This window comes from Chenopodium album, chromosome 7 (genome assembly GCF_948465745.1).
Source record: "Chenopodium album chromosome 7, dcCheAlbu1.1, whole genome shotgun sequence".
Lineage (NCBI taxonomy): Eukaryota > Viridiplantae > Streptophyta > Magnoliopsida > Caryophyllales > Amaranthaceae > Chenopodium > Chenopodium album.
This window is the reverse complement of record NC_137840.1, coordinates 1,066,163-1,081,266: the sequence shown is the minus strand read 5'-3', so window position 1 is coordinate 1,081,266 and position 15,104 is coordinate 1,066,163. Positions and strand designations below refer to the sequence as shown.

Genomic DNA, 15,104 nt, shown 5'->3' with positions numbered 1-15,104 from the left:
ACAGCATCTGGATATACCCACAAGCCACAAATATCTTTCTTGGCACCAGCTCGTACACGGCTTGGACCGGGGATGCAGATGGTTGAGTTGGGGTCTGTCTCAATAATTAAGGCCCAGACACTAATCAGGCCGTTAAGGCCTTAATTAATTAATTAGGCAATTTTAACTGAATCAATAGGCTCGTTTGGACCCACGATAATTAAGACCTAGGACTAGCCTATGTACCGTCCCGCCCTGAATGATTAAGTAGTTCATGGCTTCATGCACTATTCCATTTTAGTGATCCAGATGTAGACAGTTTTTTTAAGAAAAAATAATAATAATAATTTCAATTTATTTAACAATTCATTAATCATAATATTCGTATGTTAACACATCAGGTGCATTATGATCAGACAAGAGAAATGCATATGTTTTGAGCCAAGTTTCTATAGTAGTAGATAGCACCACAATATCTAACCAAAGGGTGTCTGCCTGTCTGGTAAAGGTCTCAAGTTTAACTGGCGCTTCAAAGACCAGAAGTTTAGTGGAGATATTCAGTACATGACGAGGCCGAAATTAAACCTGTCTGTGGCCTGAAATCTGGATGCAAAAGGCTAACCCTGCTGCAGCTAAGTCACTATCCAATTACATACTTGATCTAAAGTTACAGACTGAATTTCGGACAATCTATTAGTCTTGCATCAAAAGGTGACAGCATCTCCTTTACCCTTTTGTGGAATGATTATCATCTCAAGAATAATTGTCTTTCGTAAATTTAAAAAAAGAATGCAGGTATGCCTTTCAAGCCTCACATGAGAGGGGTGATATCCTGTGCTACTACATACTCGGTGCTAAAGCTGGAGCAACTCGCACAGCTAGAATACTAACCAATTACAAACATCCAAAGTAGACACAAACTTGCTAATTTGCTACTTCAGTGTGTAGAATATTTGGGCACTTATATCTCATAATAGCTGAACAGCAAATCCGACAATTTGTTCCAAAGACAATATATTACCAATACGGAGTGAGCTTCAACATCAAATTTCACTAGTACACTATTTGCTGATTAAGACGCACATGAATCGAAGAACATGATTTGACAAGTCATATGGTAGCTTCAATTTCATCAGAGGTCACAGCAGCTCCATTTGGGGTACCATCAGAGCGCAGCTGAGATGACACATCATCAATAGCAGAGTTCAACTGATCAATTTTCTCAGTCAAGATTTTTCTTGTCCTCTGCAGAAGCAACCATCAAAAAATTGTTCAGCCATGATAAGAGGCGACAGAAAATATAAAAAGTTTCATGGTTGATGAGTACATAGGAATGTTCAAAAATCTTCCACTCCCAGTCTGAGGTATCGTATTCAGCCTGTAAACTATATGAATATGCTTGACAAGAATTCTGGTGATAGCTTACCGATTTGGTCAACAAACCAACTCACTGAACCAGCATTATTCTATTATACAGTACACAAGTACAGCTTCTTAAACTTGAACTTGTATATTAGTTCTTAATCTGTTAAAATTTGATCAAGCTTATCATGAATTAATTTCACCATAAACCCCATCATATTTAAAAATTACAGAGCATCATTCTCCTTAAATGTCCATCGATTCTTTATTACGAATTCAACAGCTTCTTTTATCATACACTTTTAATACATTCAACTAGCTTTAACAACTTTTCAGATTTAACTAGCAGTTTCACAAGCACCAAATAGCTTTTCATCTTTCAACAACCATTTTGCCAAATTTTACCAAATAAAGCCTTAAAATGTATAGTTATAATTTAATCCTACAAATTTGTGAAATTTTCAAATATTGGCTGACCTAAAACACGTTTGAAATTTATCAAAATATGCTGAGAGTGCATAAAAGATTAGACTAATCATGATATACATAAGAGGGCAAAACTTCAACAAAATACATTGAACGATTGAGGAATAATTTCAAGATTTAAAAACAGAAAAAAGAGTACAACTTCTAGTTCCAACAGAATACAGCAGTATACCGGCAATTAGAGATTAATTTGGAAGAGGAACAATTGAACAAAACAAAATTCTAAAACACTATATACTAAAGCTTGCTACTCCCTCCGTCACTTATTTTTTATCCCCATATGACTTATCATGGACTCCAAGATGCGTCTTAAAAGGCACATATCTTCATTTCTATACACGTAAAAATTTTAAAAACTTGATATTAATAAATCCAACAAGATCCCGCTTGACTATATACTTTTTTTATACATTAACCGGAATTTAGGGTCAAAGTTTTCAAAGCTTGACCTAATATTAACAATGGGGCAAAAAAAATAGGGATGGAGGGAGTACATGATTAGAAACACTACCGTAAAACAAACTGTTTTTGGAATATGATCAGTATTTTATCAAAGCTATGACACCAAGAAATAGGATAACAACTAGAACTGGACATTCAAAACATGACCAAAAATTTCAAACACAATAGCTTCTTCCACTCATGGGTCAGAGATTTAGCAGCCTAACCTCTAACCACACAAAAATATAGGAAGGGGCTGCTTCAAGATATCCGCCAGAAAATCTTTTCATGAACAGGGGTAAGAAACATAGTTGGAAAAAATAAGTTATGGCGTGTATAAATTAGTTGAGTACCTTTCTACAAGCAGTGACCAAAAAAATAATAGGAAAGAAGAGCCACACAAACAAATTTAGTCATTTTCAGACTTCAGAATAGGCAGAAGAAGAAGAAATTCACTTGATACACTTGCTGGTTTAAATAAATGAATTCTCCTTTCGGAATATTATGATATTGGAAATTGGGTCTGGGACAAAAACTATATCACCAAGGTCCCGCCCTCCTCACCATAGCTGATCTACATAGAAATAAGGGTAGGCACTTGTCTACCTCTACTCAGTATAGGAAAAAAAATAATAAATACTAGGAAATTGCCAAGCATTAGGTCGTAGCTTTGTGTCATTTGCTTTTGCTTTACATGAATGTTTTAGTACGGATGGTATTGGTCATGGCTTCATGGGTTCCATCTTCATACCAAGGCATAAATTTAATATTGCTCTTTGTTTTGTTAAGCAAAGTGCTATATTTAACATCACCACAATGTAAAACTTGGAGACATTGTCTTAATAAACATGTACAATCTTTGGTTTAATAAGCTGTCTACCCTATTTGAATTTCCAGATTTCCAGGATATTCCTGACACCCCTGTAAAAAGCAGGGGACAAAATGGTATGAAGAAAGGTCTAAGCATCTTCAGGACATTTTTCTACAACATAAAGGACAAAATGGTCAAAATCTAAGTAGGTCAAGCTTGAGGAAAGTTGGAAGAAAGCCAAAGCTACAAAGATGTATAAAAATACATTTGGTGATACGAAAACAGCATGTATCCAGCCTCTAGCAATATATTATTTACTTGAATGAGTAATCAATTACCTCCAAAGCTTTCTCCTCGTCATAGATAAATTTTGGTAGTTTCCGCATCAAATCCTTTTTGTCAGCTCCAGCAAGAGCCTTACTTATCTATCAAATAAGTGAAGTAACAGAATTAGCATATATTTCTTATTATTAAGTATAAGATAGAGTGTCAAAAAGAATCACATGTCACATTTCTTACATATGAGTATGACAAGGCAAAAGCAGGAAAGAAAAAAGATAGCAAAAACATTATTTTAAACACTCCAGGACGAAAGTCAATCACATAATTACATTACCAAGCATAGAGTCACTGGTGTGCTAATATATTGAGCATACTAGAAATAGTATTGCAACACTGCAATTTGATTAAGGAATTTACTGATGAATGTGCTTGGACAGCCACAAGTCCCTTCTGTTTGAACTAGTGCTATAGGTTCAGGCACAAATACGGGCCTCTATAACTTTAAACCAAACATTGTTTTTTTTTTTTTTTTTTTTTTTTTTCCTGAAATTGGTAGTTCGCATAAAAAGGATTGATGACTGAAATTTTGGATCGGACTTGGACTCGAAAAAGTCTGAGTAACAGCTCGCACAATTTTAAATTTGACTCAGGCTACACAAAAACCTAAAGTAGAATTTGAAACCTTAGCGGAAGCAATCAGTTGGTTTTTCCTTTCCAAGTGCACCCCTTAATCCCTATAACAAGAGAATGTATTCATGAAGGATAAAAAAGACCAACATATTCTTCATCCTTAAGACACAAATTGCAACTTGGCCACTTGGGATGAAAAAAGGTCATTTACTTAAGAGCATCCTTAGTTTGAATCTTCTTTCAATCGTAGCCAAATTAAAAAGTTACTCTTACTATGCCACTGAATTATCTGGTCTATTCACTCCAAAATAATCAAGAGCTAAAGTACTGCCAAACTCTTAAGACTTCCAAGAGGATGTTTACACTCACTAAACTGCACTAAAAACAACTATCAATCAACCGTAAAGGAGAAGATCCAGCTTACATAAAGGAGATCAGCACACCTCTGCATAAATCTACCAACGATGCAAATATTACATCTAACCTAATCTGCAAGAGGGGGATTTCTAAAATCTTGTGAACTAAAGCAATGATGTGAACCTTGAAAACTCAATTGTAAGTATAGTGTATACAATATACTATCTTTGAGCAACTGAACAATTACTGCCAATTTAGGTTAAAATCCCATAACATCACACACATAACTAGCCACTAATTGCCACTATTTCATGTTCCAAGAATGGAGAACCGGTTAGATACAGCATAAATTTTGTCTCAAAGTAGCCTTCCCATGGACAACCTTTTTTCCTATTTTTTCATTTCATTATGGAATTGCCAACAATGTGCAAGCTTCAGGTCAGGTAACCACAAGACATGTGCATTCAAAACCATCCAAAGAATCTTTCTTTTCCAGATCAATGATGAGAACAAGGTATAAATCAGCACACTCGATACAACACTCTTACCATGCTTCACAATTCACAAGTTTAAAAAAGATAGGACACGGCAAGGATAACATAAATTGCCAGAATATAATCACGCATTGAATTAAGCATACCTGGGGTGCATACACACAGCCAAGGGTACCAACAACTAGTCCTCCCAGAACGAACCCACTAACAAAAACGCTTGCACTGCTGGGCCTACCACCGTCACTGTCACAAATTAAACAAATTCAACATGTGGACTAGATTATTAAACTCAAACTCCTGATAAAACTTATGAAATATGGGGATCATGAACACTCTTTAAATTTGGAAAAACTTCTCAAACCCTAAGAGATTGTCACTTTTTTGCCAATTCTTCCCTATATTTCCTACTCGGTAACTCACTTACATAAACACCTAAGCCTTGTAGCCTTGTAGCCTTGTAAGAAGGTGAGAATTGGATTGGCCAATAATTCTAGAAGAAAGAATATGAGAGCATAATAAAACTACAAAAGCCAAACATCAGACACATCATGATTTTCCCAACAATCATGTAGCCTTCAGTGTGATGTTCAATGCAGCTCCATCAGAAACTAATATAATTGTGAGAGCATGTTTGAGAGAAACAGTAATACCTATAGGAAGCCTGGACAACAAGAGGTTTTTGTGTAGCCTTTTTGGTATGAAGTGGAGAGAAGCTTGAGTTGGTTGGGCACAATACTCGATCTGACTGCTGGAAAGAATAACCTAAACACCCATTCAATTATAATCAGAGAACAAAGATGAACAAAACCCACCACAGATACAGGACAACAAGAAGTCAAACATGTTTCATGATATAAAAGTTAAGACAAGAAACTCGTAGAACATGCTCATCTGAATCACACACTTCAGGATTTACGGTATGAAAACTTCAGTCAAATAAGAACTAAAATTACATGTGCCTTTTGTGTCTTTCGGATTTTATAAAAAAAATATAGGGAGTGCAATACAAATGCAAAGTCAACCAAGGGATTCAAACAAAAAGGATTAGCATTAGGCTTCACCTTCAACAACAGCCGAGGAGGCAAAGATAGCATAAGCACAAACGGAACAGAAGCACATAAGTGAATAATCTTATCAATGATGCCAATATGTTAAATGATTTAGCAATTGCAGTGAATTGCAAGCTTCATTTTACTACAATTACACAAGACAATTTCATCTCCAATTTAGTTTATCCACTCATGCCTACCTATGAATGTGAAAATAAAATCAATGGAGCTGAAACTTCTACAATTCAACCACAAGAGACCAGTACATCTCATATCCATTCACATGAATATCTCTATCAATAATTTTGTATAATCAATGGGGCTGGAACATTACAGCACAATCACCTAAACCATAAATAACGAGAGAATCGTGTATATCCTACAAAGACTCCTTAAGCAACAACCTCAATCCCTCAACATGAGATGGTCCCAGGTAGGCAAGTAGTCCAAACAAAGAACAACCCCCCGGCAATTAAAGAATGGTCTGGGTCCGGGTCCAGGTCCGGAAAGGTCTAGACGTAGGCAACCTAAAATCCTAAGCAATCTTACTGAATAAGTTGATCAAGCTATTCAATAAATCAATCTACTCAACAAATATCAAAATAGACTTTCCTTTGACTGTATCCTTACTACAATACTACCCCCCAATATGATTGTTTTTGGTATTTCTGGGTAAAATTGCACCTTCTTGTCAAAACCCCATTTATCTATAAATTGAAAACTGTCTGTAACTAAGAGTTCGACCCATTTTGACCCATTAAAATTCGATCAAACAGAATTCAAAAAGCATAACCACATTTAGCCATAATCTAATTCAACAACAATATGCATCAAATCAAAGATACCCACATCAAAATACCAGTAAAATGATCAATTAAATTACTTATAAACCCCAATTACAGCAACTAAAGACATTACAATTAATAAACAGTGTATGATAATAATATGACTAAGCAGCTGAAAAGATCAAGTTTAAATAATTACCAGATGAAAGCTGAGAAGGGGAGTTACGAGCCAAGACCAGAGAGCTGGATAGAGAAGACATCTTTCGTATAACAATGAAGGGAAGAGGAGAGAGAAAGTCAGATTTTAATGGGAGAAAATTCGATAATGCCGAAGCTCTCTTAGCAAACTGATGATTGTTACGTACATCGTAGCTTAAGTGTGAACCTGTGAAATTGTAACAAAAATGTTACTAAAATATTACTCTCTCCGTTACTAATTGTATAATTGACCATAAAATTAAATATTTGGATAAAGCTTTAAAACATTTGATCCGTTAATTTTTAAGATGTAGGGTCTGTTTTCTTCAGCTTATATTCAGTTCAGTTCAGTTCAGCTCCAATAAATTCAGTGCATTTCTTAATTTTCTTCTCTCATAAGTCATAAAATATTCAGTTCAGTTCAGTTCAATTCAGTTTAGTTAAGTTCAGCTCATTTCACTTAATCAGAACATGCCCGTAATATAGTCATGTGGATATTGTTTTATTATCAGTTTTTATACTCAATCCATCCCATAATACTCGACACGGTTCTCATTTTCGTCCATCTCACAATACTTGATACGTTATTAAATATGAAATGAAACCAATATATATATATATATATATATATATATATATATATATATATATATATATATATATATATATATATATATATATAAGAATCAATCAATTATCAATTATTCAATTATATTATACTAAAGGCGAAACTTAGAGAACACTTGGCAAAATATTATAAAAAGTTTTTCCTCCAAAACCACTTACTAAAAAAAACTTATTGTAATTAAATTATGACTTTTAGTTTATATAAAATCTAAAATAAATTTCCTTAAATATCAAATTGCCCATTATAACTATTACATGTTTAATTAATTTCTTTCACAATATTTTGTACTTTTTACTACTAAGTCTATTTATAATATTTATATCCATTATTTTTGGTAAAATTTATTGTCATTAGATTATTTAACAACCGTGCATTGCACGGGGTTTAATCTAGTTATTTTATAAAAAGGGTATTTTAGTAAATTTATTTTATATTCATATTTTCTATTTCCTCAGCTACCCTACTTCCACCCCACTTAGAGATGGCAATGGATTTAGACTCGATTCAGATTCGTTTTTCACAAATATGGTCTTCAAAATTTAGAAACGTCAAATTTATATCTTGCTGAAAAAATGGATCTGGATCCGGGTCTAGCCCTTAGACCCGAACCTAGATCCCTTTAACCGTTTTTTAATTTTTATTATAAAAAAAAATAAATAAAAAATTGTTTTTTTTTTAATTAAAAATGTTGATAATGTTAGTAGTGATAAAGATAAACCCTATCAAGAAATGAATTTTGGATGTTCATATTGGATACATCATCATTGTTTTTAATTTAGGTTGAACTTAATAACGCTGACGAAAATTTAAAATGCATTTTTTGACCCAAACATTACATTTATTGCAAAAAAACTAGGCAAAATATATTGGATCCGGATCCATTGGACCCGTCGGATTTGGATCTGAGTCTCCATTTTCCAGACCCAATGGATCCGGGTCGGATCTGGATTCTAGATACAAAAACGAATCTAGATCCGAATCTAACCGACCCGTTGCCATCCCTTCCCTACTCGTTCTTTTCTTACAATATAAATAAAAGAGAATTTTTTATACTACCTCCGATTTTTTTTAGTTGCAACTTTGGAATATTTTATGTCTCTCAAATAATACCCCAAAGTTGTAACTAAAAGAAATCGGAGGTAATATAATAAACAAATGTGTTTTAATGAACGCACTTGTAGTTTTCTTAAACTACGTGTCTACCCCAACGTACTAAGTATTATGAGACGGAGGGAGTAATTTTTACGATACACGTTTTGAAGACCATATGAAGCCAATAGGGCAAAATATTAGGGACATAGGGGTACTAGCATATATTTTTCCATATATTTTGCTCCATTGTCCCAATCTTTGAAAACTTCCATAAATTCTTATTAATGTATAAAAGATTATATACTCACGTAGATTGTCCTGTTTATATTGGATTCAAATTTTTTAAATTTTTACACGTATAGAAATGAAAATATATACAAGTACATTTTAAGACGCGTTTTAGAGAACATAATTAGTGTGTGACTCAGGTATGCACCGAGTTTTACAGTGAATATCAATATATAAATAATATTTGAGCTATAAAATATAAACTATATTTTTTTTTTGTTTTTGAAAAAAATAAACTATATAATTAGTGAACAATAATAACTATGAAAATAAATAAGTGCTCTCAAATTGATATTTTATACAAAGTATTTATCATATTATTATTGAATGTAAAAAATAATTAAAAGATAGTAGAGATTGTAGACATTTATGTCTTATTGGTCTCGTGCATGTACAAACCTTGTGATAAACATTATCATTGCCATTAAAACATGTTTATAATACTTGATGAATGATGTATCACACAATACAAGAAAGGTGATGTGGCATAATACATGTGAAGGGTTCCAGGTGGCACATATGCTATTTTAGGAACACTTTTAAATACTATACTACACAACCTTTTTTTTTTTTTTTTTTTTTTTTTTTTTTTTTGATAAAAGAGCTTCATAAATAAATAACAAAGATAAATTACAACCTAAGAACTAAGTAAAGACATATAAACACCAACTTAAACACACAGACAACAAAAGAACACCTTGTGGAGGAAGACCGAAGTATATGATATAACCCGAAAAGCCTTGCACCATACCATTTACTCTGGAGCTTGGACAACCATAAAAACCTTACCAAAACCTTATTGTGGACCGAGAATTGCTAAATGACCCAGAAACCTCGAGATGGACCTTAATCGCAGGTTAAATAGAACCGAAACTTGCAATGGCTCCTAAGGCAATTTGCGATGAATGCACTCTGGTGCTGTAAAAACCCTTGACATGACTCCACTCCCAGGTAATGAAAAGCATATCTACTTCTTAGGAGTCCAGGAACAGAGCTAAAAGAGTCGTGTGTTTAAACGACTCTACCATGAGAAACCTGACACCAAAATGCAGGTTCCTTTTGACAGGGTAAAGTCGTATCCCCTAATCAAAAATAATTACCTAAATCACTAACTAAGGTAGATAGGGAAGTAGGGTCGATCTCCACAGGGAAACAAGTCTTTTTACTCCTAATTAATTATTATAATCTAAATTATTTAAGTAACCAATATTTATAATTAAGTAGGAAACTAAACTACAAAGAATAAGAGTAGGAAGAGAACAATATATAAAGGGATCTAGGGCATAGGTTCACCAATAAATAATACTCCAGGGTAAAATAGGGTAATCAATCATTGACATTGCATAAATAACATGATTAACAGGCTCTCGCAATTTATTAACCAACATAGATCTAACAGGCTCTCGCAATTTACTAGATCTAAGTTCTTATTGAAAATAGCCTTTAATATCAAATTAACATATGCTCGATTCATCAATTTAATATTGCTATACTTTTACAAGCCGCAATTGTAAAACATTAAAACAATCCAATAAGAAATTATCATGCAATAACAACAATCAATAATGGTCAATCATCAATGCATCAATTAACCAGATTGTAAAGGGCTTTCGCTACGTATTACAATCACACAATTAATTTACCGGTATTAAATCTCATCTCTCGATTCTCGACTTAACCATTTATAAATTAATCTGCCTATTGAAACTAGACCTAAACATTAATTCTCATCTCTCGAATCTTGAATCAATATTGTCAAACTCATGCATAAAAGATAGGCCTAATCTAGTCACAGAGCATTAAATCAATCAATAGGAAATTAATCTAGCATTGATAATTAACAATAATAATTTACCCCTTCATATTATTTATTAGATCCCCATAAACCCTAGAAATTAGACTACTCACACATATTAAAAACTAAACTAATCAAAATAATAAAAACAATCATGATGAGAGAAATAAAATAAATAACTAAGATTAAGGGAAAAGAAATCGTTACCAAATAATCTGGAATTAATCAAAGAAATAATAACAAAGGTTTAGAGAGAGAGTTTAGAGAGAGAGAGAGAAAATCTAAGAGAAAAGATTAAGAGAATAAGAAGTAGAAAGAGTAAAGAGGAGAAGAAGAAGAGAAGATAGAGAGAGAGAAAGAAGAGAGAGAGAGAGAGAAAACTAAGTAGAGAGAGAAAGTCTAAGAGAAGATTAAGAGAAGAAGAAGTGGTCTAAGAGAAGAGACCCCCTTAATCGTCCTAAAAAACCCGTACTTAAAACAAAACTAAAACAACTCCTAATTAGAAACTAATTGCTCGACAAAAGAGCCTTTCCAGAAACACATGCCCGATCGGGCGAAGGGCCGCCCGATCGGGCCCGCCTTTTTACAACACCCATTGCTGGCATGCCGCGCCCGATCGAGCCCACGCTCACCCGATCGGGCCCGGTCTTCTTCTTCGAGGCTTGGACTTCGATTGGGCTAGATTTCTCGGCCCAATCCGGAATTCCTCTCGGGTCTCGAATACTTGGTCCAAATGCCTCGTGATCCAAATAACCGAGCCCTTAATCACCGGCTCTCACCGGTCTTGGGCTCCGAAAGTGGTCGCGTCCTTCTAGCTTTCGTAGTTGATCCATAAAGCCCGGGAAAATGCTCCAAGAGTGCAATTTCCTGTAAAATACAACTAAAACTACAAAAACACTAGATCACACAAATTAGTAATAAAAGTGGCCCGAAAGAGCCAAAAACACTACTAATAACGACCAAGGGACGGGGGTAAAACACTATATAAAATGAACATATCACCTTTCCTGCTACTCTACTAACATAGAGTGCAAGAGAATGGAGGACTTTGCTTACCCCAAACATTAAATATTGGGAGCCTCCTACAAGATTTAGATTAACATTGATGACTATCTCTATTATCACCAACACCAATAATGGGATGATTGTAACTGTATGAATACCCAAATCATCCCACAACCTAAAAGAACCAGAAAAGGCAAACAAACCTCTCCCCGCAAAACCACCCTCCTCCTGTAGACACCAAATGCAGGCTAAACTATTTGCCTACACAAATAACACTACCCCTGGAAAGTATAACACAGTAAACCTCCCAAACTACCGAGGGGAACCATGCATTCAATCCTAAAACTCCCCCTGTAATACCCTATATTTTCATACGTATTTTCTAATTAATTAATTAAAGAATTATTTTATAAAAAGGTTATTTTAGTAAATTCATTATTTAGAGCCAAAATAATATTTGAATTTTGGCGCCAAATATAAGTATTTAATCATTTGAATAATTAATTATTTTCGGATTACTAAAATTAATAATATAGGTTTAATTATCTTTTTTAAGGTCGGTTCATATTTTATTACTAGGTTAAATCCCGTGCAATGCACGGTTGTTAAATATTTTTGACTATTTTATTATAAATTTTTTAATATAATGACTTGAGTATTAAAAAATATAGAGTATATTAAAAATAAAAGCATGCAAGAGAAAATATTTTAAAAACATGTAATAGTTATAAACTTATAATGGATAGTTTAATCTTTTAGGAAAAGATTTATATTTTATAGTATAAAACAAACACAATTATGTCATAATTTAGATATAATTTATTTTTTCCTTAAGTAACAACAATTTATTTAGAAGGTACTTTTGGCGGGAAATTTTTTGATAATACGTTGACAAGTGTGTCTTAAGATTCGCTTTTAGTAGTATGTAATTGATACTAACTATTTCAAGAGAAATATCTAATATACATTATGTATTAAACTAATTTTAATATTATCTAAAATATATATTTATTCAATTATTTTATTATGATTTTTCGTTTTTATTTTTAAAAAAAAATTAAAAAAAAAAATTGTGAACGTGAGTTATCATGTTTTTAAGAGTGATTTTATCACCTTAGTTTGTTAATAATTATTTAACTTAACCTCTAATTCTCTATCTCATTTTGTTCTTAACTTCCTTTTCCCAACCATATGTGTATCCATTTAATTTTTCTTATCTTTTAACCAACCTACTAATCTAGACCAAATGTTACTCAAATTCATTCAACAAACATAAACTTATCATATTATTATTCTAATCTCATTCCACCTTAAGCTCTATCCTTTCTACACCCTCAATACTATAAATAGACCATTAATTCTTCCTACTTATTCACACCAATTCTCTACTTTTCTTCTCCTCTTTTTACACAAATCATCCCGTTTATCTTTGAATCCAATTTTCGGGCACTTCTGATCAGTTTTGGGGTATTGACGTTTCACATAATATTGTTCCTCTTGAAAAATCCTTGAGGATAGGCTCAAGAATCACCCAATTCGGAGTTATATCGAAGGAGTTATAGCTTCTGCAAGTTCTGCTTATTCTTTCCAACGCAAATCCAATTCTTCTCTTTTCCTTGGTTTCTTATCTTTTCTTATTCTCTTCTCTTATTCAACTATTATTATTATAATTATGGGGGATTTATAAATAATTATTATGAGTAGTTTTAATTATATAAAATCAGATTTTTAATAATATTTATGTTGAAAGGTTCATGTACATATAGTTGGGAGGTTTTATTTAATTATTTTGTTAACCTTATATTGATTAAGGTTATATTTATTTGTAGGGTGTGTTCAATCAAGGTTCTTGAGGTTCTTTTTGTGTGGTTTTTCTAGCAAGGATCAAGGTACGTTTAGGTGGCTAGATACCTTTGAGAGTAATTGGTTTGAATAACATGTTTTACATGATTTGGTTGGTGATTGAATTAAATTGATTTTGAAATAAATTATGTTTGAAGGTATTTATTTTAATAAAAGTATTTGAATGATTGATTTTTAAATCATGTTTTGAATGGTTTGGATTACTTATCGTGTTTAAATAATATTGGGAATTATTGGATATTAAAAGGATTTATTGAACCATTGAATTATTATTACTAATGCTTTATAAGCATGTTAGTAATCCCACTATGCAGATTTGATTTATTGATAAGGCCTTGGACTTTGTATGACCGGTTCTTTCCTCAAGAATAGCCTTGTAATATAAGGAGACTAGCTTGGGGGGTGTGCACACTTGGGTGAGAAATTGGATTAAAAGGAATTGGTTCTTAATAAAGGAATTGGTTTTATTAACTATTATTTTGAATATTGAATCAGTGGAATCGGTTTTGGAATAATGAGTTTTGAATTTATTGGATTAATTATTGGAATTGGTTTTAAAAGCATGTTTGCAAAGAAATTGAGTTTACACTATCTTGCACTTATCGTACTTAGCATATTTTGCTAATCCGTATTTCTTATTTGTTTAGGTTCGCCCTGTTTACCATAATGGTAAACAGTGTTGACTATTTTCAGGTGGAGTCATGAATGAGCATATGGGAGTCCAGGATTGCTTCACCTAGTTTAGGAGTGTTGGTCCTTTCTTTATTTTTGAGCATTCATAACAATGTTACTATTTTTATAAGTATTAATAAAAGAAAATTGAGTTTCCGCTGCAAGTTTTGTAGTTGAGTTAAGTACTTTGAGTAGTCTTGCGTAATCACGCGGTGGTAATATGCCCAAGTCTATCTCTACGGTATAATTATACGTATTATACTAGTATTTTCGTAGAGGGAAATTTGAGGGTGTTACACCCCCTCACCAAAAGGCTTATAATTTCCCGGGAAACATATTTCCATCTTGAAAAGGCAATCCAAAGGACCACAAACCTAACAAGCCACGCACTGCCTAAACTTACATCCCTTAAACCCAAGGGGAAACATGACCAGCCCAACTCCAAGAACAACAACACTTCGAACGCTTCCATAACTAGAGCTATCCTATGAAACTTCAAGTTATGAACACGAAGAGCAGGAGTATTCTTCAAATACATAAACCCAAAAAACAAAGCGAACAAACTATGCAAGAAGAACACAATAAAACTAAAGCAAAACATAACTTAAACTAAAACAAAACAACTGACTGAAGCAAAGAAAACCAACTAATACCCACAAATCAACCCATGAGTCCCGGAGAAGCAAATAGGAACGGTTTGCTACCTCATCGGTGTTATACTACTAAGCAATAAAACAGAAATTACTTATCTCTTGATGCGTGAACCAAAGTGACAATAGCCGCGTCGTGGAAAACCACTGACCTAAAAGACGATTCCGCGCTACCTCCCGGTGCAGTAGACTAGAAGCGGTCGCCCTCCAGGATAAGCACGGCGCCGGAGTTTATGT

The 15,104-nt window shown here is 33.4% G+C and overlaps 1 protein-coding gene across 1 annotated transcript; it reads right to left on the bottom strand.

Moving 5' to 3' along the window:
* Window positions 1-732: 732 nt before the first annotated feature.
* On the bottom strand, window positions 733-7,059 carry LOC145640760 (uncharacterized). Its single transcript, XM_081691993.1, has 5 exons — window positions 6,876-7,059; window positions 5,493-5,604; window positions 4,989-5,085; window positions 3,418-3,504; window positions 733-1,224 (listed from the first exon to the last, which is right to left on the bottom strand). Exons 1-5 carry the CDS (start codon window positions 6,934-6,936, stop codon window positions 1,090-1,092), a joined length of 492 nt encoding a protein of 163 aa, XP_081548119.1. The 5' UTR covers window positions 6,937-7,059; the 3' UTR covers window positions 733-1,089.
* Between the last annotated feature and the right edge of the window lie 8,045 nt (window positions 7,060-15,104).